At 34.9% G+C, this 26,707-nt stretch overlaps 1 protein-coding gene across 5 annotated transcripts in view; it reads right to left on the bottom strand.

Annotated features, from left to right (window-relative positions):
* Positions 1–26,707, bottom strand: part of MRPS9 (mitochondrial ribosomal protein S9) — a 66,051-nt gene that overhangs the window by 15,110 nt on the left and 24,234 nt on the right. For all 5 annotated transcript variants that reach the window (XM_058278268.2, XM_058278266.2, XM_058278265.2 and 2 more), the window contains exons 3-7: positions 20,301–20,363; positions 20,180–20,210; positions 11,738–11,817; positions 1,809–1,894; positions 559–634 (exon numbers count right to left, since the gene is read on the bottom strand). In XM_058278268.2, coding sequence (XP_058134251.1) covers positions 559–634; positions 1,809–1,894; positions 11,738–11,817; positions 20,180–20,210; positions 20,301–20,363 — 336 coding nt within the window. The remainder of the gene's footprint in view (positions 1–558; positions 635–1,808; positions 1,895–11,737; positions 11,818–20,179; positions 20,211–20,300; positions 20,364–26,707) is intronic.

The raw sequence follows: 26,707 nt of genomic DNA, 5'->3' as shown, positions 1-26,707 counted from the left end.
AGAAAATGTGGATTCCTGGGTGACAGAGATTCTGAGTTAGGTCTTGGTGAGGTTTAGGAAATTGCATGTTGCAACCATCATTCCAAGTGATTCAGATACAGGTGGTTTTGCAGATCCAAAGAGGAAAAAGACTGACCTAGCAGATATTGCACCCAAGGGAGGTTGGGAGCAGCAAACTGCACAATGGCAACCCATGTGTTTCATCTCTTTTCTACTTAACCCATAGAAGCACCTTACACTTACAGTTAGCTTATAAAATTAACTAAATGCTTTACTGAAGGCGACGAAAAAAGATAACTGTCACATTCCCCTAAAACAACTGGCAGAACATACAAGGGCACATATAAAAGGAGTATCTGGAGAACACAGACATGTCACTCTCCTGACCACAGATACGGTCCTCCCATGGTGGAAAGCACTGATAAATGTGTTAAAAAGGGGGGGCACTGTCTAAGGAACACCTGCCCTGAGGAACATTACTATTAGGATCCTAAATACAGCAATTGTCTGTATTCTTATGGCACAGGTCCCCTTAAATTAAAAAGATTAATTACTCACATCTTGATCTGACAGTTTTTCCACTAACATTTCTTCTAGTTCCTCCTTAATCAGCCATCTGCTGCCAATCAGGTCTCTGTTAAAATATCACATATATTCTCTTTTTAATTAACCATGCAATTAAACTGTTATCACAAAAGACCCCACGACTCAGGAACACATTTTTATATCCTATCTATGAGCAGTACCATTTCATTCAAGTAAACTATTTTTGAGAAATATCATTCCATTTCCTTAATCTACTTTAGAAAAGGTAACCACTCAGGCAAGTGTTTTGTCCAAAGAGTTAAATACACCATCGTAGAGCTCATTTGATATTAAAAGTCACCAGATTTCTTAAAAATTAAAATTGTGCCTTTTTTCATAATTTACTTTAAGGAGATGTTATAGATACAATGTTAACTTGTCAATGAACAAAAGTAGTGACAACACTCCAAAAGAAGGGCTAAGCAGTGGTATTTACAATTTAAACACAGTGTGCTCAAAGACTTGTGTCTTTTGTACGAAAAGAAACATGTAAATTATAAGGCCAAAATTTAAAACTGGTTGTTCAGGTGGATAAATGAAATCTAGTATGCTTTGCCAACTGGAAGCCCACACCTTAAAATTTAAAAAAAATCAAAGCATGCAAATGCTAAGCAAAATGTGCAGCTCTGTACACACACACACACACACACACACACACACACACACAAATGCTGAGAAAATCTTATTCAAATATAGGAATTAAATATTATTTAATACATTAATCTGGAATGAAGTAATGCAAAAATAATAACTTCAGTATTTGCTTCTTCCTAAACAAAAATCACCAATTATTTTGAACCCTAACTTTAACAATTAGTGCTGAAATATCAAACAAATTCAAGGCTTCTGGTGTGCCTAAAAAATGTCAATGACACATTACAATGACAGATACAGGCCATTATATATCTGGCCATAACCTGCAGAGTTGAATGGGAGAGAGTGTAAACTACAATGTAAACTAGAAACCATGCTTAGTGGCAATGCTCCGCCATGTGCTTATCAATTGCAATGAATGTACCACACTGATGAAAGATGTTGCTAATGTGGGAAATTGTGGGAGATATGGGGAATGGGGCATATGAGAATCCCCTATATATTCTCTGTAACATTTATGTAATCAAAATATCTTTTAAAAAATAAAAAAGTAGAAAAAAATGTCAATGACAAGTTGCATGCTTTTAGTTCTAATTTTACACATATTTTAATTCAAGAAAAGAACTTACTTGGTTTTAGTTTTTTCCAAAAACAGTCCTTTGGCTCGCAACTGATTTTGATGTTTTTCTATATCTAGTAGCTTTCCATATGCTTCCTATGGCAAATAAAATGTACATGCTAAAATAAGGGAGACTGTATATTATTACTTATGATATACTTTATATTTTCCTTATGAGTATCCCTCATTTCTAAAGTGGTCTACTCAAATCATCTAAGCTGCAATCATCTAAGTGAAAATGTGTTTTAATAATACTATTTTTCATTCAAACTAAAGGATGGCAGATAATTTCAATGAGAAGCTAGTATCATACATAGTAGCACACTCAACTTTAACTGATTATTAAATAAACTCCAACAAAACTCCAATTCAATGAGTTTGGGGGAAAAAAGGCCCTACAAATTACTTATTTTCCTTAGAAAATTTTCCTTAAAAATCATAATTTATGTAGCAATATCCACTTGAAACCTAGAGAATAAACCAGTAAAAGTTATGGTATTTATAGTTTACCTAATTACCCAATATTTATTATTTACATAATATTTAAGATCTTACCATGTAATTTGTATCTTAAAATAGTATTCTATTTTTCATTATTCCATTTCTTTCTATTAATAACTTTCTAAGTCTTTGAATGTATGCCACTAGTTATGTATTTGCAATGCAAGTTTGAAAAAATATTGTTAGAATGTATAGTAATAAATCAATAATAAGGATTATCAACAAAATATATTTTCAAGGTGAATAATACAATGGTTTCCCTTTTTTTTTTGAGCAAAATTAATTCTTTCAGCACTCAAAACCAGTATGTATTTATTTACTTATAATTTATGTATAACCTACCATATTAATATATAATGGCCATTATAAAACATTCCTCCAATAGAAATTTTTAAAGGATGAGCTAAAAGATGGTATAAATGGTATTTTCTTCTTGCTATTCTTGACAGCTTCTAATATCATTAGTTAATGTCTGAAGATACAACCTGTTACTGATGACGATATCAATCCATATCTCAGTCTTATGGATAATTCCAAATTTTGGGGGCAACTTCTTGTTAGATCTGCTTGGATTGCCATTTTACACCATAATGTTGCTGACAAAGAGTTTGTTCTAGGAGTAGGAGAAATGTCCCTCTGCCACTGTCTTTGTATTTACTGATGCTTGTATTATCTTCAATCTGTTATCTCTTTTCAAAAAGTCATTCTGTCATGAGGAAAAACCACTGACGGATGTGAAGACTGAGCCTTTTAGTTTCAGCAACATAAATAAACTGAGATAGTACACCATGGGCTAGCACTTCCCAGTGAAATAAGAATTTTAAAGTTCACTTCTTTTGGCTGGTGAGGCATTTTCCTTTTTCCTGGTTTCCCAGTTTTTTTATTTATTTTTTTAATTTTTAAAGAAGCTTTAAATTACTTATTACATAAAAAAATAAAGGGATTCCCATATACCCCACTTCTTCCCCCTCCCACACTTTCCCACATTAACAACATCCTTCATTAGTGTGGTAAATTTGTTAGAATTGATGAACACATATTGAAGCATTGCTACTAACTGCAGTCTATAATTTACATTGTAGTTTACATTCATGTATAGTTTCCTTACACATGGCTCTTCTGCTTATATTAAATGGATGTCCTAGAGGTTTAAATCTTTGGTCTGTCCATGTGCCAACTGAGTCCTCAATCTCGGCAGAGTTGCAACACCTACTCTCCAGTTCATTGGATTCATCCAGGACAACGAACAAGGAGATGATGATGGACAACACCCATCCCAAGGAACAGAGAGTGTCTGCAACTGCAAGCAAGATAGTTCCATTCATCTGCCCCATGGGATCTAAGCTCCCTCTCAATTAGAAGCAGAGTGGGCATTACCATCCCCAAATCCTCAAGACTGGGGAATGAACAATAGACTAAAGTAGACTTATTATTATTCTAGCTATGAGAAGAACTTTTATCACTGATATAAAGTCAGTGGCCACCAGAGGTTCTGAAGGATGGGAGAGGAAGAATAGGTGTAAAATGGGGGCATTTTCGGGACATTGGAATTGTCCTGCATGACATTGCATTGACAGATACAATCCATTATATATTTTGTCATAAATCTACAAAATTGTGGTGAGACTCTTAAAGCAGTTTTTCGTTATGTTTTGTTTTGTTTTTTAACCCCAAGGATAGTAGAACTGATAGCTTCAGAAGAGAAAAAGAAAAGAAGCAGGGAGAAAAAGAAGAGAAGCAGCACTTAGTGAATGTTAGAACCAGTAAAACTGGGAATAAGCTACAGAGTTGTAAGTATCTCAAGCTGAAAGTACATCAGTCACTTTAGTTGAGTAATTTTAAAGGTACAGTCTCCAGAACAGCAGCATCAGTACCCAAGCTTAAAACTGATTAGACACAAAAATTCTTAGGCCCATATCCAGACTATCTGAAGGCAAACTTCTGGGGATGCGACCCAATCCTCTATTTTAATCATGCTTCCAAGTGAAGTTCTAACTAAGTTTGAGAACTACTGAAAGTCTAGTTCAAAGGGACAAATTAAGTAATTCAACCTTAGTGTCTACATTAAATATCCCTACCATCCCTACAACTACTCCACATTTTCTTAGAATATTACCTTCTAGTGTTATATTCAGAACCATAATAATTTTTAAATGGTGCAAGTAAATGTGGAATAGGGGAAAAAACCTAACTCATAAAAGGTGCCTGTCAAATTTCCAACATGGTAAATTCTACTCATTTAAAATAAATGCTTAAAAATGTTGATGGTTGTAATCCATTAATTATATAATACTTTTATTAAGCCATGCTGTACACTTCTTTAAATAAGAATATAAATGTAGAGTACTTAGCACAGTGCCTGATGTACATAGTAATGTTTGAGAAATGATAGCAGGGATGAGGTATGGCATTCAAGAGTAAAATAATCTCAACAATTTTATTGGCGCACCATTTCTATTTATTCTTTCTTTTCTACACAATAAAACCACTCCTGCGATTCTAACTTGGTTATAGACAACAGTTCTCTGGAAAGTAGATTCTATAGCTTCAACTCCCTGAAGAGATGTGAACTAATTTACATAAAAAATCCTTGAGGGTATAAAATATGCCAAGAACTGTCAACATCACAGATTATCACGGGTAGCTAGCTACCCATATATTGTTCAGTTTCCACTTAATTTTTAAGGGACGCTAGAGAATTAGTATGACCCCACCTACACTAAGTTTATATACTGTATTTAATAGCATAATTTTCAAATATGACAGGAATAACCCAGATGTGAAATGCTGAATCATTAATCACAGCTATGATTAATATTTCATAAAATCAAAGCAAGCCTATCCACCCCTCGTGTCATCAGATTTCCATAATGTATGAGTCAAATTTAGAAGGAGCCTAATTTGACAATACCAGATGCTCAGGTTGCAGAAAAGAAATGCTTAAACTAAATCCTTCCAACAGCATGAGCAATATGATTTTTAGTATCCTTCTAAAATCTGTTTTGGTTATATTAATCATGTGGAAATTCCAATTTTAGGAAGGGTAAACAAGTAGCATTGCAAGGAGGGACTGTAAGAAAAGTCAACTGTATTTTGATATACAAAATAGACAATAATAAACTAATACTAATTATCTTCACTACTGTATGTTAAAGAAATCAGTGAAAATCAATTTCAAAGAATTACCATGATAAGTAACAATCTCTATTTTTGGCCATGGCATATGCAAAATGAAATGAAACAAATACAAATATAATTAATTTATCATTACTAAGAGGTTTCTGAATATATACAAAATTCCAAGGACACACTTCTATTGTAGATGTGAAAAAATATGCTATATAGTTTATACATTATAAAATTCTATTCAACATAAAAAGGAAATTTTTCATATGTAGGCCATATGAAAAGGTACTCCAGGGAAGTACACACCCATGAGGAATCACACTAAAATGCTTTCATAACTCAAGTACCATACAGTTTTACTACTCAAATTAAAGCCCCATCACATATAACAACATTTATACTATTACAAAGAAGTAATCTGATTATGATCAAAACATAAAGGCAATAAGAATAAAGTCTGAAACATTTTTTTAAAAATTAAGTTTCCTAACTGTTACACTTGGAACAGACAATAAAATATACAATGGTAATTACTCATATGTGAAGAAAATGTACATTTAAAAAATACCAGAACAGTAATTTCTATTGCTGAATTACTGAATTAACTCCTGCTGTCAAGAAAAGTCTTAAAACAGCATGCAGATATATTTCAGCACCAGTCCACAGCTTTTTAAGAGTATGCACTCATACAGTTGTAAAGTGGTTATTTCACAATAGCTTACTGTGAGCAGGGTCACTATTTTAATTCCATTTTTAAGATAAGATCATTATGCCCAAGAGTTTTAAATATTCACCACTTGGTCACAGAGGGGATATAAAAACATCTCAACTAAATAAAAATGCTTTAATACTCAATTATTGATTTTGGAATCTTCATTTAATGAAGAAACATCTCTTGGGGCTGTTCTCTTACTTTATGAACATAAAGGTTACTTAAGTCATTTTTTAAAAACTGGAGAATTTCTAAGTCACAAGATTTGCTGGAAAGGAAAATGAACAGTTTATACAAAAGTTATAAGGATTATAATTTCCTGGTTTTCTTTTATATTTAACCTCCCCTCCCCCAATTCAGCAGAATAGCTTCAGTATATGATTTACCTATTCCTTTATTTTATATATTTGGGGGGGGGCGAGGTATAAATTTCATCTGTGGCCATGTTATTCCTTCAATTTAAAGAAATACTTTGAAAATACTCCATTGTTACTATAAACTAGTCCTAAAATATGAGATTTCTATAAAATGCAAAATTCCCACTGCTGTTTTCAGAGATGTATAGCCTCCCTGAATTTAAAAAACTGGGAAGCAGGGAGCTTATTTAAAATTTCAATAAATGCTCAATGTACGTCGGCTGATACCAATCCTAAAACTGAGGTGACTAACCTCTCTTCTGAGAAAAAGTGGGATGAGTAACACAATTTACAGAGTGTTTTCAACAGTCTTTCCAGTCTTTCCTAAGCACTAGTTTCATGGGACATTAAAAGGGGTTCTAGATAGAGTTTTAGCTTTAGCTGTGGTGGGTTACGCAACAGGTTTCTTTACTGAAGAACTTACAGAGCTTTTACCATGCTAAGTATGTCCTTATCAGAATTTCCCAATACACACATACAGTGTTTCCAAACTATCTTTAACCTCAGAGTTCCTTTTTTTTTTTTTTAAACATTTTCTAAACAAGTAATTCCTTTTATTTTTTACTTATTTATTTTAAAGATTTATTTTTTATTTATTTTTCTCCCCTTCCTACCCACCCCAGTTGCCTGCTCTGTGTGTCCATTCACTGTGTCCGCTTGTATTCTTGTCAGCAGCACTGGGAAACTGCGTCTCTTTTTTGTTGCGTCATCTTGCTGTGCCAGCTCTCCGTGTGTGCGGCGCCACTCCTGGGCAGGCTGCACTTTTTTCATGTGGGGTGGCTCTTCTTACGGGGTGCACTCCTTGCGCATGGGGCTCCCCTACGCGAGGGACACCCCTGAGTGGCACCGCACTCCTTATATGCATCAGCACTGCGCGTGCGCCAGCTCACCACCAGGTCAGGAGGCCCTGGGTTTGAATCCTAGACCTCCCATGTGGTAGGCAGACGCTCTATCAGTTAAGCCAAACAAATCCACTTCCCTAGAGCTCCTTTTTTTAAAAAAATTATTTATTTATTTCTCTCCCCTTCCCCCACCCCCGCCCCAGTTGTCTGTTCTCTGTGTCTATTTGCTGCGTCGACTTCTTTGTCCAGTTCTGTTCTTGTCAGCGGCATGGGAATCTGTTTCTTTTTGTTATGTCATGTTGCTGTGTCAGCTCTGTGTGTGTGCAGCGCCATTCCTGGGCAGGCTGCACTTTCTTTTGGGCTGCGCAGCTTTCCTTACAGGGCGCACTCCTTGCACGTGGGGCTCCTCTATGCAGGGGCGGGACACCCCTGCGTGGCACGGCACTCCTTGCGCACATCAGCACTGCGCATGGCCAGTTCCACACGGGTCAAGGAGGCCCGGGGTTTGAACCGCGGACTTCCCATGTGGTAGACGGACGCCCTAACCACGGCCAAGTCCGCTTCCCTAGAGCTCCTTTCTTAATAACCTATTTACCTCAGAAAGAATTTTGGGAAAACCTTGACAAACAAATGCCTTGACTCAATGACTTATATTTTACAAAACAGTTCCACACTTCAGAGTCATATAATCACCTTCCATAATGAGTTAAAAGTTATTTTCTACTCAATTCAAGTGAATTTAAAATTTTTCAGAACTATATATAGGTTGATAAAATGAGTAAAACATTATCTTAAAATTGAAATTTTCTTAAAATCAGCACAAACGGATCTGGGACTACCCAAGGCTGCAAATGTCTTACTCATGAAGGTAATCCACTGTCTGGACAGGACTGAGCTGCTGCGGGCAATGGGTACCACCTGGTAGGCTGATGTACCAAGGGGTCGGACAACTCTTGGGGCCTGTCCCTTCCTGTTTTCCTCTCAGTTGTGCACCCAGCATTGTGTAACATTCAATTGTCTTGACCTAGCATTCTCTTTTTTTACACAGATAGTTATGTCCTCTTTAAACATTTTTCTCTTTACACTTTTACTCAGTTGTTTCAGGAAACTTCATTTATTCCTTTCTTTGCTCTTCATTCTGCTACTGAAACCCCAAAGAGAAGACCTAACTCATGTTCAGAAGTCTACAGGTTACATAGCTATTGAGGAGATGGAAAGGCATCCATCCATTTTGATGTGAAAAGACAGAAGAGCCAATGCCATTAAGCACGGAGCCCTTTTATAGTACCTAAAGATTCTTTGAGAATTCCATAAGCCTCTTATTTCTTCTTCTAAAACTACATTTTATTAAGTATATTAGCACTATTTTATACTTTTTTCCATTGTATATGTATATCATATTAGCTGTACTGTAAAAATAGATGGGCTTTTTTTTGGCTTTTCCAGGAACCTAAAGACATGTGTATCATCATTGTACCCACAGGAAAACTGAAGTCCCAACTAACCTGTTAAAGGACACAAGGAATGAACCACATTTACAAAGTGTGAGAACTTAATCACATTTTCCTTCTTTTTATACTTCCCTATCATACTACATTTCTAGACAGGAATAATAAATTATATCTTTCTTCTCACCCTCATCTGCCCACAAAAACCTTCCCATGTCCCCACAAAAAATGGATGCACTAAATACAGGTCAACTGGAAACAGTACTCACTAAAGCATTATATGTCATCTTTAGCTTTAACTATAAATTGTATCAGGACTACCTTTTATTTGTTGCTATAATATAAAACATAAGCTTAAAATATGTAAACAGTCACCAAATACTAACGAAAGAATTAACATCATTAGAGACCATAAGGAGGGTTAATCATCACCAGAAAAGCCTCCTTGCAGAAGTGCCCATATGCTCTAGCTGTGTTTTCTTGTCAAAATGCTTGGCCGATGACTGCCATGCCTCACACAATTACTGCTGGACAACAACACGGGATAAACACAGTTTGGCTTAAGTATCTTTTACCCTGTCACATAGGAAGAAAATTACATCAACCAAAAGAAATGGTAAAAACAACAATTCATTTCCAAGCATTTAAGTCATTTCCAAGTATTTAAGTCCGCCACAGTCTTCAGGGGGCTAATTCTCCCGCTGTGCTGAGGGCTGGAGGAATGGTGATCACACTCACATACAGAATACAACTGTCCAATACCCCCAGCACCACCACAAAGACAAAGGGGAAAGGAGGAGAGCACAAACACATGAAGCAGTTTCATGTTTTACAGTTGTACTTTATAGGCAATGCTTGACAACTATAAAACCGATTTTGTGAGCTGAACAGTTATATTGAGTCAGTGCAATTAATAAAGTGTGTCATACATGATGCAGAAGAGATTGGCATATATATTTAGGAAAACATTTCTCCTTTTCTTCCATACATATAATTCCTTTAAGTTTCATACGAATAATTTTTGAAAATACAAGATTTTATTAATTAGCTGTATTATAATGTTCAAGTTAAACTAAGGTGTCTGTAATCCATATATGCCAATTATTCGGATGAGCAATGAAAGGGATGCTATACCCCACAATGAAGCATCAAAACACCTAACAAAACAGTTTTAACTAAAACAAATGCCTGAGAAAATCTTCTGCAAGTAACATAACTATATTACTTAAAAGGAACATTTATTATCCGGATATAATTTGATATTTTAGTCAAGGGGTACGGCAGTATTTTACCCACTGAGAAACTGAGCAATACCTTTTAAAACATATAAACAATCAAAAGTAAAGTTAGGTCTCTTACTACAATGTGTAATTTCTTCATTATGATGGAATGCAACAAAATACCTTGCCCTTGGGTTGCTCAGTTTCAGCCAAAACAAATGCAAATAGCTTGTCAGATGACAGCTGTGTGATAAGGCTCCTCTACAATACCTGCATGCTTTACTTTTTTCCGTGAAACTTGGGATGAAAGGCAGAAGGCAGGAAGAGAATTAATGTAGCATACAGTCTAAAGGCAATGCTACAACCGTGATTAAGTAGAAAAGTTAAAAGGCACAGATTTTCCACAGCTTCGCTGCGTGCAACCCATCCGTGTAACAAGTTGACAGGCCTAGCGCGTCAGCTCCATCATCCTCTCCGACAGCTAAAACGCAGCATTGCATCCCTTTTCAGAGAAAATTTGTGTCTGCACCATGAAGCGTTGTACATTATTTCTTAGCACTGCAGGGGGCTCAAGTCCATATGGAACCTTCACAAATATTACCACAGATCAAACCAGCGGCGTTTGGAGGCAGATTTGACATACCTATTTAAACGAACAGCAGGGGTTCTCGGGCAGCCTCAGGCTGTGCAGGAGAAAACCTCAGTGGAAAGCCTGAGCTGCAGCTCCATTACTCAGCAAAGACACACTCTACATTTATCATTCATTTCATTTCTGCCAGGGCAAGAAGCTCATTTGCCCAAGGTCAACAAAAAGCGAAAAAAAGGTTTTCTTTTTTTTTCCCCAAGAAATAAATGTACCTGACAAGTGAGGATTTTGTCCTTTGGGTTTGTGGAGCACAAATAAACACCAGATAATTCTAAAATGCACAGTACATGTGTGCACAGAATTTAAACAACTGAAATCTGATTGCAGATGGGGGAAGTCCAATAAATACTTCTCTAACTTTAAAAAAATCACATAATAAAACCTGGCACCATGTGCTAAAAGTAAAACTATTTTTGTTGTTTATAATTAGGTATCAGCATCCATCCTCTTATTTTTTCATTATCCAGGGATCTCTCCCAAATTTGCACACTATCAAACACAGCTCTGAAAACAAAACAAAAGCTGTTCACAGTATACTCAAATGAAGTTGGGACTCTAAGTGCAATAAAATAATTTCTTAGGTCATTTTGAGGACCCAAATTCTAGACTCATACACTGTGCTAACTTACAAAAAGCAAAAATTGTATACAAACAAGAAAAACAAAGTACAGACAGTTATCTATTTGACACTCTCTCAAGGGAAAGGCCTCATAGTACCCAACAGCATTATATACTCTGATCCCTCTTTTGTCATTTCTTACCTTGAAAGCACATACATGCCTCACATACATGAACATTTGTCTTCTAATATGATTTCAATTTGTAAGTAAAAACATTTTATAGGTATAAATTCTAAAAAGTTTATTTTTAGCAAAAATAAGAAAATATGAAGCTTTCCAACAGTCTCACCTTTATGAGTTATCTTTTTCAGAAAATACAAGGTAAATTATGAAGCTTCTGAGAAAAACCTCTGGTGTAATTATTTAGCTTATAGCTAATATTATTTATCATAAATGCAATATACTTACATGCATTAATGAATAATATGATTGTTTGCCCGTATAAAAGAGAAAATGAAATGGACGGCCATCTTCTCCCCACTGGATTGCTGATAAAAAGCCAAATGAACAAAAATAAATAAAAATAAAAATACACAATTAGAGAGACAATTAGCTATGGCACTGCAGGTATAAACCACATTTAAAATTCTGGTAAGCTTTACAATAACAAAGATGACAAATATTTAGAAATCTGATATTTAGTTTAGCATATTAATAGTAAATATTTAGGATTTACTATTTCATACCCATTACCATAGTATTTATATTTAATAATATTCCTAAATATTCTACCATGAGAATTCCTATAATTTGTTTTAAATAAAAACTTGAAATAGCCAAAATCAACTTATGACAAAAAATTTTTAGGTTCAGCTGTAAATACAAGGCATGCCCATAATCTTGAATAAGAGAGCTGATAGTAATTTATCACACTCAGAGAATTAGAAATATGCATAATATGACAGGGAAAAAATTAAAATAGTGTATTTCTGAATGCCACGATTTGTTTCAGCCCTATGACAACACACCTCAGAGAGGCTTCAGATCATCCTGCCTTTTAAATGTCTAAGACAGAAGGGGCCCCCAAAATGTGTACCGTTAAATACTTTTGAAAGGCAGATGTTCAAACATCTCTAATCCCACCAAATAGCGTGAGAAATTAAGCTACTATAATAAATAACCAAACGTTGTTAATTCCACGTCCTTTTCTATAATTCGAGTTGCTTTTCTGTTAGCTTTTTGTAGGAACTCTTGTACATTAAAAATAATACTCTCTTGCCCATAGATAAGTTGTAAAATATTTTCTCCCAGTCTGTCATTAGCCTTTTAACTTTGTTTATGGTATCTTTCATCAGGAAGTTTAAAATACTTATATATCTAAGTCTGTCACTTTTCCTCTCTAGCAGTGTTTTTCAACCTTTTTTTTTCTTTCCCTATTATCATCCCCACTAAGGGGCCTTTTTTAGACTTTTTCCCCCTCATTGTTCCCCTCCCTTGGAATTCTAATACTAAGATATACCACGGATCTGTTAATGCACTGTGGTCCTTTCGAGGGCCACAAACCATTTTTCACCCCTGGGAAACAATTTTCACCCTCTTGGGGGTGATGATCACCCCCCATTGAGAATGCATGCCCTAGGTTTTTAGACTTTCTAAAACTATTTCCCTATATTTTCTTCTGGAATTTTTATTTGCTTTCATGTTCAGATTTTAATCTATCTGGAATTTATGTGTATGAGGCAGAGATTCAAGTATGAATCTGTCCAGCCAAGAGTCATTATTCCACTACAGTTATTCTGAATAGTATACACTTTTCCTATTGAAGTGTCACTTGTATCATATATAGAATGTGTTTCTTCTCTGAGGATACTTGGTATGAGCCACTTAAAGAGAATACCCTTAAAAGGAAGATTAAAATTTCATAATAAATGGTGAAAAATTTGATTTGGAGGTTAGCTTTAGAAATAAAACCAGATGCTTGTTTGCCAATGACTTTGTAGATAATTTAAATAGTTCTCCAAAATTATTTTCATAGACTTCATGAAGTCCTTCATACTTTTCATTCATGAAGTTGTAAAACTTCATTATGCAATCGATATTCACTGTAGTGTTAAGGTAGTCACCAAGAGACAAACAGCATGGCTGAAGTTATACTCTGATGTTAAGCTTGGAAAGATGTTGGAGTTGGGCTTCATCTTATAAAGGGCCAGGTTCATTAGTTTATATATAAATATATATATATATATATTTTAGTTCCTATTTTTATCCTGTGACTACTTTCGCTTGCCTATTCAACTTACTGTGAGAACTGGGATAAGAATCCTCTAAATTCACATAATAAATACACCCAAATTCATTCAATCTAAGATGTCACAGATTTAAGATGCCCCACCATGTATTTTATATACCAAAAGCAGAAAAAAGAAAAGCAGTAAAACATGGCACTAATCATAGTTTACATTGTGAGATGCATCCTGTTGTTAAAGATGTTAAAATTTGAAAAAAAAAAAGTTTGTCTTAAAATTCAAAGATATGCTAATACTGAATGCTCCATTTTGTTTCACTGGTCTATCTATTTGGAACCATTACCAATATTTAAATTGGACCAGAGCTTTTTGCTGCATTTTTGATAACTGGTAGGGTAAGCTCCCTCCATTATTCTTTATTAATTTATCACAGTTTCTTGCATGTTTACTCTATCAAATAAACTTGACAAGTTTTTCCAGCAAAATCTCACCAGAACTTTGAATGAAATTATATAAATTTATTAATCAGTATGATAGCAGCAACTTTGTAATATTGAGTCTTCCCTTATAGGAACATGGAATCTTTTCTCAACTAAATTTTCACTTACGATTTTTAACCAAGTTTTATAATTTTCTATATAAATCCCTTAGGTATTTTTTCCAAGTTATATTTGTAGGTATAATAGATTTTGTGGTTCTAGATACAGGGCTCCTCCCCTACCCATTTGGTTATCTGTTTTTTATTTTAACATACGTTAGAATTTTTTAAAAAGATACTTAGATTACATAAATGTTACATAAAAAATATGGGGGATTCCCATATGCCCACTCTCTACCTCTCCCACATTTTCCCTCATGAACAACATCCTTCATTAGTGGTACATTTGTTACAATTGACGAACACATTTTGGAGCATTGCCACTAAGCATGGATTACAGTTTATAGTTTACATTGTAGTTTATACTCTCTCCTGCACAATTCTGTAAGTTATGACAAGACATACAATGGCCTGTATCTGTCATTGCAATGTCATTCATGACAATTCCAAGGCCTGAAAATGCCCTCATATTATGCCTATTTTCCCTCCCCCTCCCCTCAGAACTTCTAGTGGCCACTGCCTCCACATCCATGAAAACAGTTTTTCTATTGCTAGAATCACAGTAAGTCTGTAGGAAAATAACACTAAGTCTGTTCTAGTCCATGGTTCATTCCCCAATCCTGAGGATTCTGGAATGGTGTTCCCCACTCCACCTTTAATAGAGAAGGGCTTAGGGTTATTTATACTTTTAATAAAATCTGTCGTAATACTCATCTTACCACCTGTATATTATTCAGTGACAGTTTATTTAGCCACCCTATTGAGGGGACATACTGAGATGCTATTTAATATTTTCAATTGCCAATCTGATGGGTAATAATGGTCTCCCATTTCTGATCTCTGATAATTGCATATGTTTACTCCAACTTTTATTTTCTTCAGTAATGACTTCCTTATTTTTCTTTGCTCATTTTTCTATTAAGCATTTTTCCCATTAATTTTATAACTAAGTAATCCTAGCGATTAGGCCTCTATTTGTTATGTTTCAAATTTTCTCTACTTTGTTACTTGTCTTTTAAATTTATAGTGCCTTTATGTCAAAGAGAAGTTTTAAATTTTGAAAAAGACAATTTATCAATCTTTACCCTTTGCTTTTTTTGTGTGACTTAAGGGTGCAATATTATGTTACAGAAAAACATTTATGTATGTTTATCAATTAGCTTTCTTATTTGTTACAGTTTGAATTTAATTCAAAAAACACATAATGATTTTTAAAATTTTGATTCAACTCTGCTGTTCTCTATCTACAACTTTTTTTTTTTTAATTCCATTTTAAATGGATTAGACTGTATGCATGTGTATGTGCATGGATATATATTTCTCTACTGTTAGAATTCAATGTTTTTAAAATTGTACTTGCCTGCCAAAATACATAAAGGCAGAGAAAGATCAAAATCATTTGTTACCAACAAGACCATCATGTTACTTACATCATCCATTCCACTGCATTCCACACTGATTTCATCGTGTGGATCTGGCCACCATGATGTCATTAACTGGAAGGATACTCATATCATTTCCACTTAATCAGTGTTTCATCCTTGAGCTAGACTGTGGTGTGTTTTTATAAAAGGGTATCATTAAAAAAATTCTTTCAGAACAATTCATAGTTTGAATATTTCCAGTATTCAGATACTCAATGATATTCTACTGAAACTGTAACATAGTTTTTTAGTTCATGGTTTTATATTTTGTAAGTGGACAACCATAACAGCTGTGATTATTTATTTAGTCCTAACATCTTTGCCCTTTTCTTAACCACACTTTTCTATCACATTACTTAAAATTTCCAAAATAATTTTGAATAACAGAGGCAAGTTCAAGCATACTGTCACGTTCTTGAATTTAATGTGAAGGAATCCAATGATACTTTGTTTTAAAGGAAGAAGTAAAATTGTATTTATTTGCAGATGGCACTGATTGCCTATGTAAGAAAATCTTATGCAGTCTACAAAAAAGACATCTAAAACTAACAAATTTAATGAGGTTGCAGTATACAAGATCAAGATATAAAACCTGTATCAGCAATGAAAACCAAGGATGATTTTTAAAATTTGATGTGTTTCTATTTCTTATGACAGTCTTTCTCAAACTAAGGTAATTTATAAATTTATTAAGTTATCAACAAATTACAAATTTTATTAAAAGACCTTTTTTAATGCATCTATGGAAATGAAATTAAGTATTTCTCCTTGACCCAATTAATACAGAGAATTACATTAATATATTTCCTAACCTTAAACTATCCTTCTATTCCTTTGGGAAATAGGTCCTCTAGAATAAAGCATGTTTTATTTTGCTTGCTGGCATTTTATTTAGTGAGAATAGACTTTGGGCAATTTGTGTCCAGATGTGATAACTGTGTGAGCCTTTAAAATGAATTTAAAAGCTTTTATTTTTTCTGTAAGAATTAACATAATACAAAAATTACTTGCTCCTTCAAGATGTAATAGAACATACTGATAAAACTTTCTGGGCCTTGTACTTCACGGATTAGATCTTTGGCTCCCTCTGACTTTGTTGGCTTTTGGTCTAGCCAGCACTCTTCTGATTAAGACAATTACGGTAATTAGATTTTTATACTACCTGTCGGAGAGTCAGAAGAGTATGGCGATTATGAATACATGCTCTGTAATCACAATTGCCTGGGTCTAGATCCTGGTTCTGCCACTTTCTAGCCATGTGTCCTTGGTAAGTTAACCTTGATGTACTTTAATTCCTATATACATGAAATGGGGAAAATAAAAGCACTTACTTAATAAAACTGTCATGCAGATTATGAGTATGCAAGGTACATAGAACTGTGCCTAGTGCACGCCATTTTAATAAACACTAGCTATATAGTTATTATCCAGGAGATTTTTCAAATTAATTAGAATGAAGTTATTACTTCATTACTTATACTTATAAAATATCCTCTGAATATTATTTAAAATTAATATTATGCACTTATGATTTCTCCCTTTGTTCCTTGACCAGACTTGCCAGAAGCTGACTAATCTCATTAACTTCTCAAAGAACGACTTGTTACTTTTATCTATCATTATCCCTGCTTTAAAATGTTTCACTTTTAAAATTAGTTTATTTTTGCTTTTTCTGGCTTCTTGGATTGAATTCTCAGTCCAGTTAGTATCACTGTTTCTTAATTTCTAATAAATATGTATTTACCTCTATATGACATTGTCCATATCCCACAGGGTTTGATATTAACTGTTCTCACTGTCATATATGACTAAATACCTGTAATCTCAATTTTTGTTTCCTCTTTAACCCAACAGTTATATGGTTTTACTGATTTTAAGTCAGAAAATCTAATGATTTCTACTTTTTTGAATTTATTAGTTTATCTTTATGACCTATTACATCATTATTCTATTATTATTCCATAGATATCCGAAAAGAAAATGTCTTCCTTGTATATGTGGCTGTATCTTTAGTTAACAGTGTTTATTTTCAACATTTCAATGCTAACTGTTTTGGTGCAAAAAGGTTCATGATTGTGAAATCTACTTATGGCCATTAGTTTCATCCACACAAATTAATATTCTTCTATTCTTCCTTGCATTGAATCATCTTCTTTCCCCTTGAATTCTATATTGTCCAATATTAGGTGCCACTCACTCTTGGTTTCCAGCATCAAACCTGTATATATATCTTTGTTTTTATCAGTATTTTCCTCCTTTGCTTAAAATCAAGGGTTCTTAACCTTTTTTTGTTCCACGGACCTCTTTGCCAGTCAGGTGACAACCATAGGCCCCTTAGTAAGTCCACACTACACTGTCTACTATTTAATAAATATATCATATCCACAACAACACGTCCCCACAAGAATAATGTTTTTTTGAATTTAAATTCAAGCTCATTGACCCCTTGGTTAAGAACCCCTGCTTTAAACAGTACAGAGTAGGATTTTTCTATTAATCCAATCTGGAATGCTTTATCTTTTAATAAGGGAAGTGGTAGCACATTATAATTGCCACAATATATCCAAATCTAAGTTCACATATTTTTTAACATTAAAACACACACACACAGAAAACCAACAAGAAGAAAAAAACAAAAAAAATTAGTTTGTCCTTTATTTACAAGGAACAACAAAATGGTGAGGTAGGTAAAACATTATGCTAATTGTAAAGAATTTAAATATTAACTATATTTATTTAAATATAGTTAACTATAATATAAGATAACCCTACCAACAATGACATATTTCCAGAATAACACATGAGCATTTTGCAGAGGGATTTAGAATTTCAGCTGGTAATAATAAAGAACTTGTTACTTAGAAGCTGGTATGATTTGAAAGATGAACCAGTCCCAGAGAGGGCAGATATAAAAGAAGAAAGGCAACTAAGAGGGATACACAGAAAAGAGAGAGGGAGAGACCTAGGTGGTTAAGACTGCAAGGTTCAAAAATAAGGGAACAAGTAAAAAAGAAGGGCAGGAAAGAAAACCCATTGCCGTATTAAGCATTTGCAGAAAAACCACTGGGTATAAGTTTCTGTGCCTTGTACACACAGACTTAATTCTACAAAATTGAACTTCACCTTTAAATTCAGTATGCTAAAACTTGTAATACATGCTTTATTTGTTATTTCCCCAAACCTACTATTAAATCGATGGTCTACTTTATAATCAACCATGTCTAAGAATTGAGGAATTATGAGGACATATTTATAAAAGGAGTCAAATATTTATAAAATTACTCTAAATTAAATATCATTTTAAAGAATGCAGTGGTGCAAAAGGAGGACTGAATGGTTTTTGAACATAAGCAAGACTTAGTAGAAACATCAATGCAAAAGAAAAAAATTTTTTGTGTAAATCGTAAATATCTATTCTCTTACCAATCTTTAATCGACTCTCTCAAACGTAATGGTACCAGCATACTGAGCACTGTGTTTTCCAGACTAGTTACCAGTATACCCATATATGTTTGTTACTGAATGAAATGCTTACTAAGAATCAATTGTGTTTACTCTCAAACCATTTATTACAGTTGTACTTATTTCTGTAATTACGTGAAGTAAATATTTTATAAAGAGATGAAATTTGAGTGCAAACAGGAAAGACAGTTGCTGTTTCTATGAAAACTAAGTCGAACGCTTTGGAAAAACTCAAAGATAAGTTGCTAAAAAAAAGCTGTATTTAACTTCAGTTTGGATGAGGGGGATACTTTGTAGACATCAAAAAATATCCTGCACTCAGATACCTTAGGACGTTTAAGTTCTTTGCTTCACTGTAAAGAAATCAAAACTGAAAATGTTTGATGATACATCAAGTGACATGGTTTACACAAAAGAAATGAGGAGGAACAGACACATGATAAATACAAAAATCTAAGGACTGATGAATAAACGCAATTTTAAAAAATTATTTCTGGCTTTAACAGACTTTTTAAATTATTGACAACTACCACCAGTCTACATTAGATAAGAGGCTTGTAATGTACAGTAAATATATTATTCAATTTTCAGGCAACTGTTAAGCTTATTGTGTGTTTTCTTCAGGATTTTTAAATTTTACGTATCTAAAAGGTAAAGAAAATTTTAAAAGAAGCTAGAAAAAATGGGACACGATACAAATAATGACTAACTGCTCATCAGAAACATCGCAAGTCAGGTGAAAATGGAATGACATCATTTAAGTGCTGAAAGACTAAAAAAGAAAAACAATTATAGCCAGTGAAACATCCTACAAAAATGTAGGAAAAAATTTTTCATATAAACAAAATCCAAGAGAACTTATTAGTAGTTAATCTGCACTGATCTCTCCCTAAAAATGCTTATTAGCATACAAATAAATTAATGTGACTAGCATAGGTATAAAAGTCTAACCTCATCCAATTTTACTTAATTGAAAAGCAAGTCTGCTAACTCCAGTCACTACAAGTTACAAAATATTTTTAATTTAAAAAATTTCTTTTGTTTTTTGTCTCAAAATATTTTTTACTTACATCATGACTATCATAACATATGAGGTCTCTGCAATACCTGAGGAGAACTGCTGATTTATAGTGTAACACATAGTAAAGACAAACGCGTTATTTCTTTTTTGAACACTTACCTCTTTGCTTCGGAAAAATGTGCTCAGGATGCTGTAAAATAAATCAAAAAGTATATTATTTAATTACTTTATCATATAAAACTAAGTAAAATTTTAAAAAAATATTAAATAAAATAACTACCTTCATTATTGGCCTGGCTCGCTTCTCAAATAAACCACTTGGTAAAAGGTAAGCAATGGCTCTCTGAAAATAAACACAAAGATTAATTAACAACTGTTACAAAAGCAAATTAATGTTATTACTACAAGTCCTTGAGTGCTTACTATGTGCCCAACTCTGAACTAAGATTTTCATATGCATTACCTCATTTCATAATTATTATTTTTAATTAGAAAATTAAAATTTAATTAGAAAATTGCAGGTTTATAGAAAAATCATGCTGAAAACAGAGTTCCTATATACTACTCTATTATCAACAGCTTGCATTAGTGGGTACATTTGTTACAATTCATGAAAGAGTATTATTATAATTGTATAATTACCTATAGCCCATGGTTTACATTACGGTTCACTATCTGTGTTATACAGTCTTTTAAAATTTTTATTCTAATAACATGTATACAACCTAAAATTTCCCCTTTTAACCACATTTCAAATATGCATTTCAATGCTGTTAATTATGTTCACAATGTACTATCATCACCAGCACTTATTACCAAAACTTTTCCATCCCCCAACAAAAACTCTAAAATTTAAGCATTCATTTCTCCTTCTTTATCCCCTCTTCAGTTCCCAGTAACTTATATTTTAGTTTTTGACTCTATGCATTTGTTTATTCTAATGATTTCTATCAGTGAGCTCAGACAATATTTGTCCTTTTGTGTCTGGCCTATTGCACTCAACATGATGTCTTCAGGGTTCATCCATGTTGTTCCATGTATCAGAACTTCATTCCTTTTCAGAGCTGAATAATACTCTATTTTATGTATATAACACATTTTGTTTATCCAGTCATCAGTTGATAGACACTTGCGTTGCTTCCATCTTTTCGTAATTGAGAATAATGCCACTATGAACATCAGTGTGCAAATACCTGTTCATTTCATGATTTTTTAATTCCCCAAAAGAAAAAAATTGTTAACTATTAAACTGATTATTGAACATTTTCAAATGTTAGCTTAAAATATGTCATTCCTTGAATGTGATACTATAAATAATCTCCCTCTTTTTTTAAACAGAAAACTAGAGGGGTTTTTCTTTACAACTTGTGTGGTAATATGCTCAATGGCAATTATTCTAACTCACAGGAGTTGCTACAAATATCAAAGATATAACAGTGAGACAAACAGACTCTTAAGTTTCATTGGCCATGATACCCATGATGTGTTTTAGACTCTCTTTGAGCTTTCCCCAGAAGTTGTGAGAGGTTTTTAAACTATATCCTTTCCAAATAAGTTCTCTTGGACATCTGCTTCTCAACAGAGATGCTATTGGCATTTCTGGTGTGACAACTGTCATAGGTGACCTTCCCCCATATTGAAAGTCATTTAAGATCTTTGGCCATTTTCTAGTATATGCCAATAATATCACTAAATCCCACATTTGCATATTTCCAAAATCCCTCATCTCCTAGGGAGTACTGCCTCCCACCTGAACACAACTGCTAAAGCCATTTGAGTATCTTCTCCAATACCCTTCTTGCCATTACAAGAAAAAGCAAAAAACTACATTTTCATTCTTTTTAAGCAGTATAAAATGAAGTCTGTGGCCTTGGATCTTAACACCTTATCTGAACTCTCAACAAACTGGTAGCACATTAAAATACAGTGCTGCACTTACATTCAGAGAGTCTGTTCTCTGGCTTTTTCTGCCTGTCCATACAGTAAATGTCATAGACCAGTTTCTGTCCCTGATAGAAAAGGCCTACACTTCTGGGGCATAAATGCAGTATTATATTAGGGCACTCAGTTGTGGTCTGGGGTCAAGCTGCATTCTTTCATTCAGCTTTTTGGCAATAAAATGACACTAAAAAAATTTTACACCAACCATCAGAGTGCTAATTTAATAAACCAGAAACTCTTCTCCCTTCCTTCCCTCCAGGAAAAAAGAGGGACTTTTTGATAAGTGATGTTGAGACAACTTAATTGCCACTTGGAAATGATAAAACCGGATCCAAACCTCACAGCATATACAACAATAAATTTCACATGAATCAGAGATAAAAATATAGAAAATGAAACCAAACAAATATTAGAACACAACATAGGTTATAATCCCAGGCAAGGGGAACATTTTTCTTAACTATGACACAAAATTAAGTAGCAATAAAAGAAAAGATTTGCAAATTAATGTACATTAAAACAAAACAAAACAGTGTCTTCTAAATGGCAAAAACAAAACAAAACAACAAATCATAAATAAAACCAAAAAGATAAATCACAAATTGGGAGAAAATATTTGCCTTTTCTAATATGGTTACATAGGGCTAATCTTATTAATAAAAAACAGCTCTTAAAAACAAGAGGGAGGGCAGCAGCAGTAGGGCATGGTCCTTGGGACAGCCCAGGGTGTCCCTACGTGTGCCCTTGGCTTCGGCTGCATGTGCCTGGGATCCCGAGCTCTCTTGGCGCATGGGTGGAGCGGGGCTGTGGCGGCCATGAACAGCTACCACCACACGTGCAGTCAACACCTTCTCACAGAGCAAGAGCAGGACAAAGTGCTGTGTAGGGAAGTTTTTGATCAGACTGACCAAAAGATTTGGGCTGGGAGTGGATATGATCGTGGAAGCGTTATGGAAAATCTGGATGGAGTTTTTGGATGTTCTTGGACTTGACATGTCCCAGTTTTTCAGCCTTGCCTCTGTGTTAGCATCCTGGCCCACACTCTCTTGCTGGTCAGTGTTGTTCTCCTAGTCAAGTCGTTCTTGTCCCTGATGCTGGGCTTCGCCTTCAGCATCCTGCTCCTGGTGTTTGGCCACTCTTCTGGGTCATGGCATCATCCTGTTCTCCTGTCCTACCTGTCTGTTCATTCTGCACAAGTACAGGAGTGAGCCCAAGAACGTTGTGCTGCCCCTATGCTTCCTGGTGGCTCTTTACTTCATGACTGAGCCCATGGGTTTGTTTCTGTTGTTTTTAATTAATTTATTTTTAAAGAAGCTTTAGATTATAGAAATATTACATAAAAAATATAAGGAATTCCCATCTGCCCCACCCTCCCCTTGCACTTTCCCACATCAACATCCCTCATTAGTGTGGTACATTTGTTACAACTGATAAACACATATTGAAGCATTGTTACTATGAGAGTTTACATTATAGTTTACACACTGTCCTGCACAATTTTATAGGTTATGACAAAATATACAATGGCCTGTATCCATCAATGTGATGTCATGCAGGACAACTCCAATGTCCTGAAAATGCCCCCATATTATACCTATTCTTCCCTCTCCCAAAACCTCAGAACCTCTGGGGGCCACTGCCTTTATAGCGATGATAAAAGTTCTTCTCATTGCTAAAATAATAGTACGTCTACTTTAATCTACTCTTCATTCCCCAATCTTGAGGATTTGGGATGGTGGTGTCCACTCTGCTTCTAACTGACAGGGAGCTTAGACCCCATAGGGCAAATGGATGGAACTATCTTGCTTGCGTTGCAGACACTCTCTGTTCCTCGGGATGGTGCTGTCCATCATCATCTCATCGTTAGTTGTCCTGGATGATCCAATGAACTGGAGGTGTTGCAACTCTGCTGAGAATGAGAGCTAAACTGGCACATGGATGGATCAAAGATTTAAGTCTCTGAGACATATATTTATCAAGTACAGTACTAATTTTAGGTTCAAATAAAAGGGGAAGAAGAGCCATGTGTAGAGAACCTATAAATGAGTCTAATTCTATTATACTGGGGTACATAAATTCCAAAGTAAGGCCCAAGGACAGACTGTAGAATCCCTGAGCTGTCTGCCCTGCTTTTAGTTTCTAGATGTCTCTGGAGCCCTCAGGAGCCTGGCTATTTGAGGCACTGTTTACTGCCGTAGTCAATGAGACCCTGTTGAGACTTGCATAAGCGTAACCTTCGGAATGACCTCTCAATTCACTTTTAAATCTCTTAGCCATAAAGTCATTTGTATCTACCATTTCCCCCTTTTGGTCAAAGTCTTTTTCCAGATGCATTGCTAGTTGGCACTCAGTAATAATCCCTTGGTGCCAGGGAGGCTCGTCCTTAGGAGTCATGTCCCACACCAGGCCCTGGGGAAGGGGGGCGCGGAAGGCGGTGCATTTATATATCGAGTTTGGCTTAGAGAGGGACCACATGTGAGCTACAAGGAGGCTTTCAGGAGGTAATTCTTAGGCAGTATATATAATACTAGGCTTCTTTCAATTTCACAAGAAAAGGTTCATAAGTACAATCATCATTATCAAGGGCCTGGGATAATGGTCCGTCTTCCTTCACTAGGCACTGCACTTGCACTGGGGATTCTTGCTGTCCTATTAGAGAATGCAGCAGGACTCCCCAGGATGAGAATTCAATATTCTTTTGGTTATCGTGTGGATTTCCACTCATCAAGACAATGCCCCACGAACACTTGAAAATATCCATATGCCTTAGAGGCATGCCCCCATGGGGTTTTAATGGTGCAGCAGCCCCGGTGGGCCCAGCACCTGGAGAACCAGGTCAGACTGGTCAACATCTGCCTCAAGAGAGTACTAGAAAGCCTTGCCCACACCAATGACAAGTGGAAGCTCAGCTGGACAAGCCAGGTCCCCTTGCACCAGTGTGTGTGCCCAGAAAAAGAAGAAACCAAACCTCAAACAATACTAATAAACATGACTGAGCAAGAAAGAGGGACTTTGCAAGGGTATTTTTGACCATGTGTCAACTCGTAGAACATGTACCAAGAATCCAAAGGCCATTTATGTAGAATTATACACCAAGTGTCATCCATGGGAAAATATTTTTTAAACAAAGTATACAACCACACTAGCTGCACAGAGCAAGTTTATCTATGTATAGAGCATCCAATTAATTTTTCAAGTATTTAAATATTAATACATCTTTTGTAAGGCTTTGAAATAAAAGTGGGCTGAGTAAAGTTTATTAAAACTTTAAATCAAGGGGAAGAATAAGCTAATTGGACACATAAAAATTTGTTTCTTTTCAAAACTTGGGAATTGGTGGGTAAGGTCTGTGTGTGTTTTTCTCGTGTTCCAAAACTGTGAGCTTTATTTTTCATTATTTTTGGTTAATGTTAACTTGGCTAATGAATGTCATCATTTCTAAATGTTGAAAGCTGAAATTCCATGAAACCTCTTTTGGGTCCTAAAAACCAGTAGTGCCCCCATCAGTTATATTTCTAAATCCTTATTTGTAGAAAACCTGAGGTTTCTTTCCCTCTGTATTTCCATGTATTTAAACCTCAATGGGGGGTTAAACTAAAGGAAAATGGGGAGACTAGGCAAGGAAATGTCTTTGGGGTTTGATACCAAAAGCTACCTGGGATGTTAACACAGTACTCTTAAAATTAGTATGAGGCATTCATCAATATAATGTATAGGATCTGGAGTACATGAACACTGTTTGGCATGTTAAAGTCTTCTGTGTTTGCTCTTCAGTGATTCACTGTAACGTTGGCCATGCACCAGTACCAGCTTTTACCTTGTGGTGGCACGAAAAGCTGATTGTCATTTGCATTGTCTACTAAAACACTATGGCAGTGAATGGCCTTACCGACCATATGTTTTAATGTCTTTTGCAAATACAAAGGTTTTATTGTAGTGTCAGCTTAATACTGGCATGTGTGTTAAATCTCTGAATCCCATGTAATTAAATTGATATCTTGTGTTGGTGATGAGTGCACTTAAAACCCAGCAAAGCAATTATTTCCCTTTTCCTAACTGGAAACCATACTTGTGGGGTATAGTACCCACTACCAACACTATATTTATGATTTGATTCATATTTTGTGTATCTGACTATAAATTTTATATAGCATTTAAGGTGACACAGTGGTGTGTATGTGGTGTGTGCACCTTAGTTCTCTGAGTCTTCGAAAACAGATCCTACAAATATCATACAGTAGACATAACTATAACAAGGCTTATTATTTTTCTGCAAAATGATATATATACCTTTTATTTGATAAGTGGAGATATTTGTAGACTGATTTCAGAACAGAGTTAGAGTATTGTAAAAATTACAGCTCAATAAACATTCACTGCAAAAACAAACAATTAAAAAAAGGGAGGGAGAGAAGACAGATCAAAATCCAAAAGACAAAACAGGTAAGACATCAACACAATTTACAGAAAATGATTTACAAATGGCTCAAACATGTCTGAAAATAAGAAAAATGCAACTAAAACTACTGAGATATCATTTTTCACTAACAGGACTAGCAAAAATTCAAAAGCTTGACAAGTACACTGTTGGTGAAGCTACAGACAGTCTGACACTTTGTTGGTGGGACTGCAAAGTGGTATAACTTCTACAGTTGAAAATCTGGCACTGTCTAACAAACCTACATATACATTTACCCAGCAATCACACTTCTATAAATTCACCCTGCAAATATACTCTCACAAATA

This window comes from Dasypus novemcinctus, chromosome 17 (genome assembly GCF_030445035.2).
Source record: "Dasypus novemcinctus isolate mDasNov1 chromosome 17, mDasNov1.1.hap2, whole genome shotgun sequence".
In the NCBI taxonomy this organism is placed as follows: Eukaryota; Metazoa; Chordata; class Mammalia; order Cingulata; family Dasypodidae; genus Dasypus; species Dasypus novemcinctus.
This window is presented reverse-complemented; position numbering and strand designations above follow the sequence as displayed.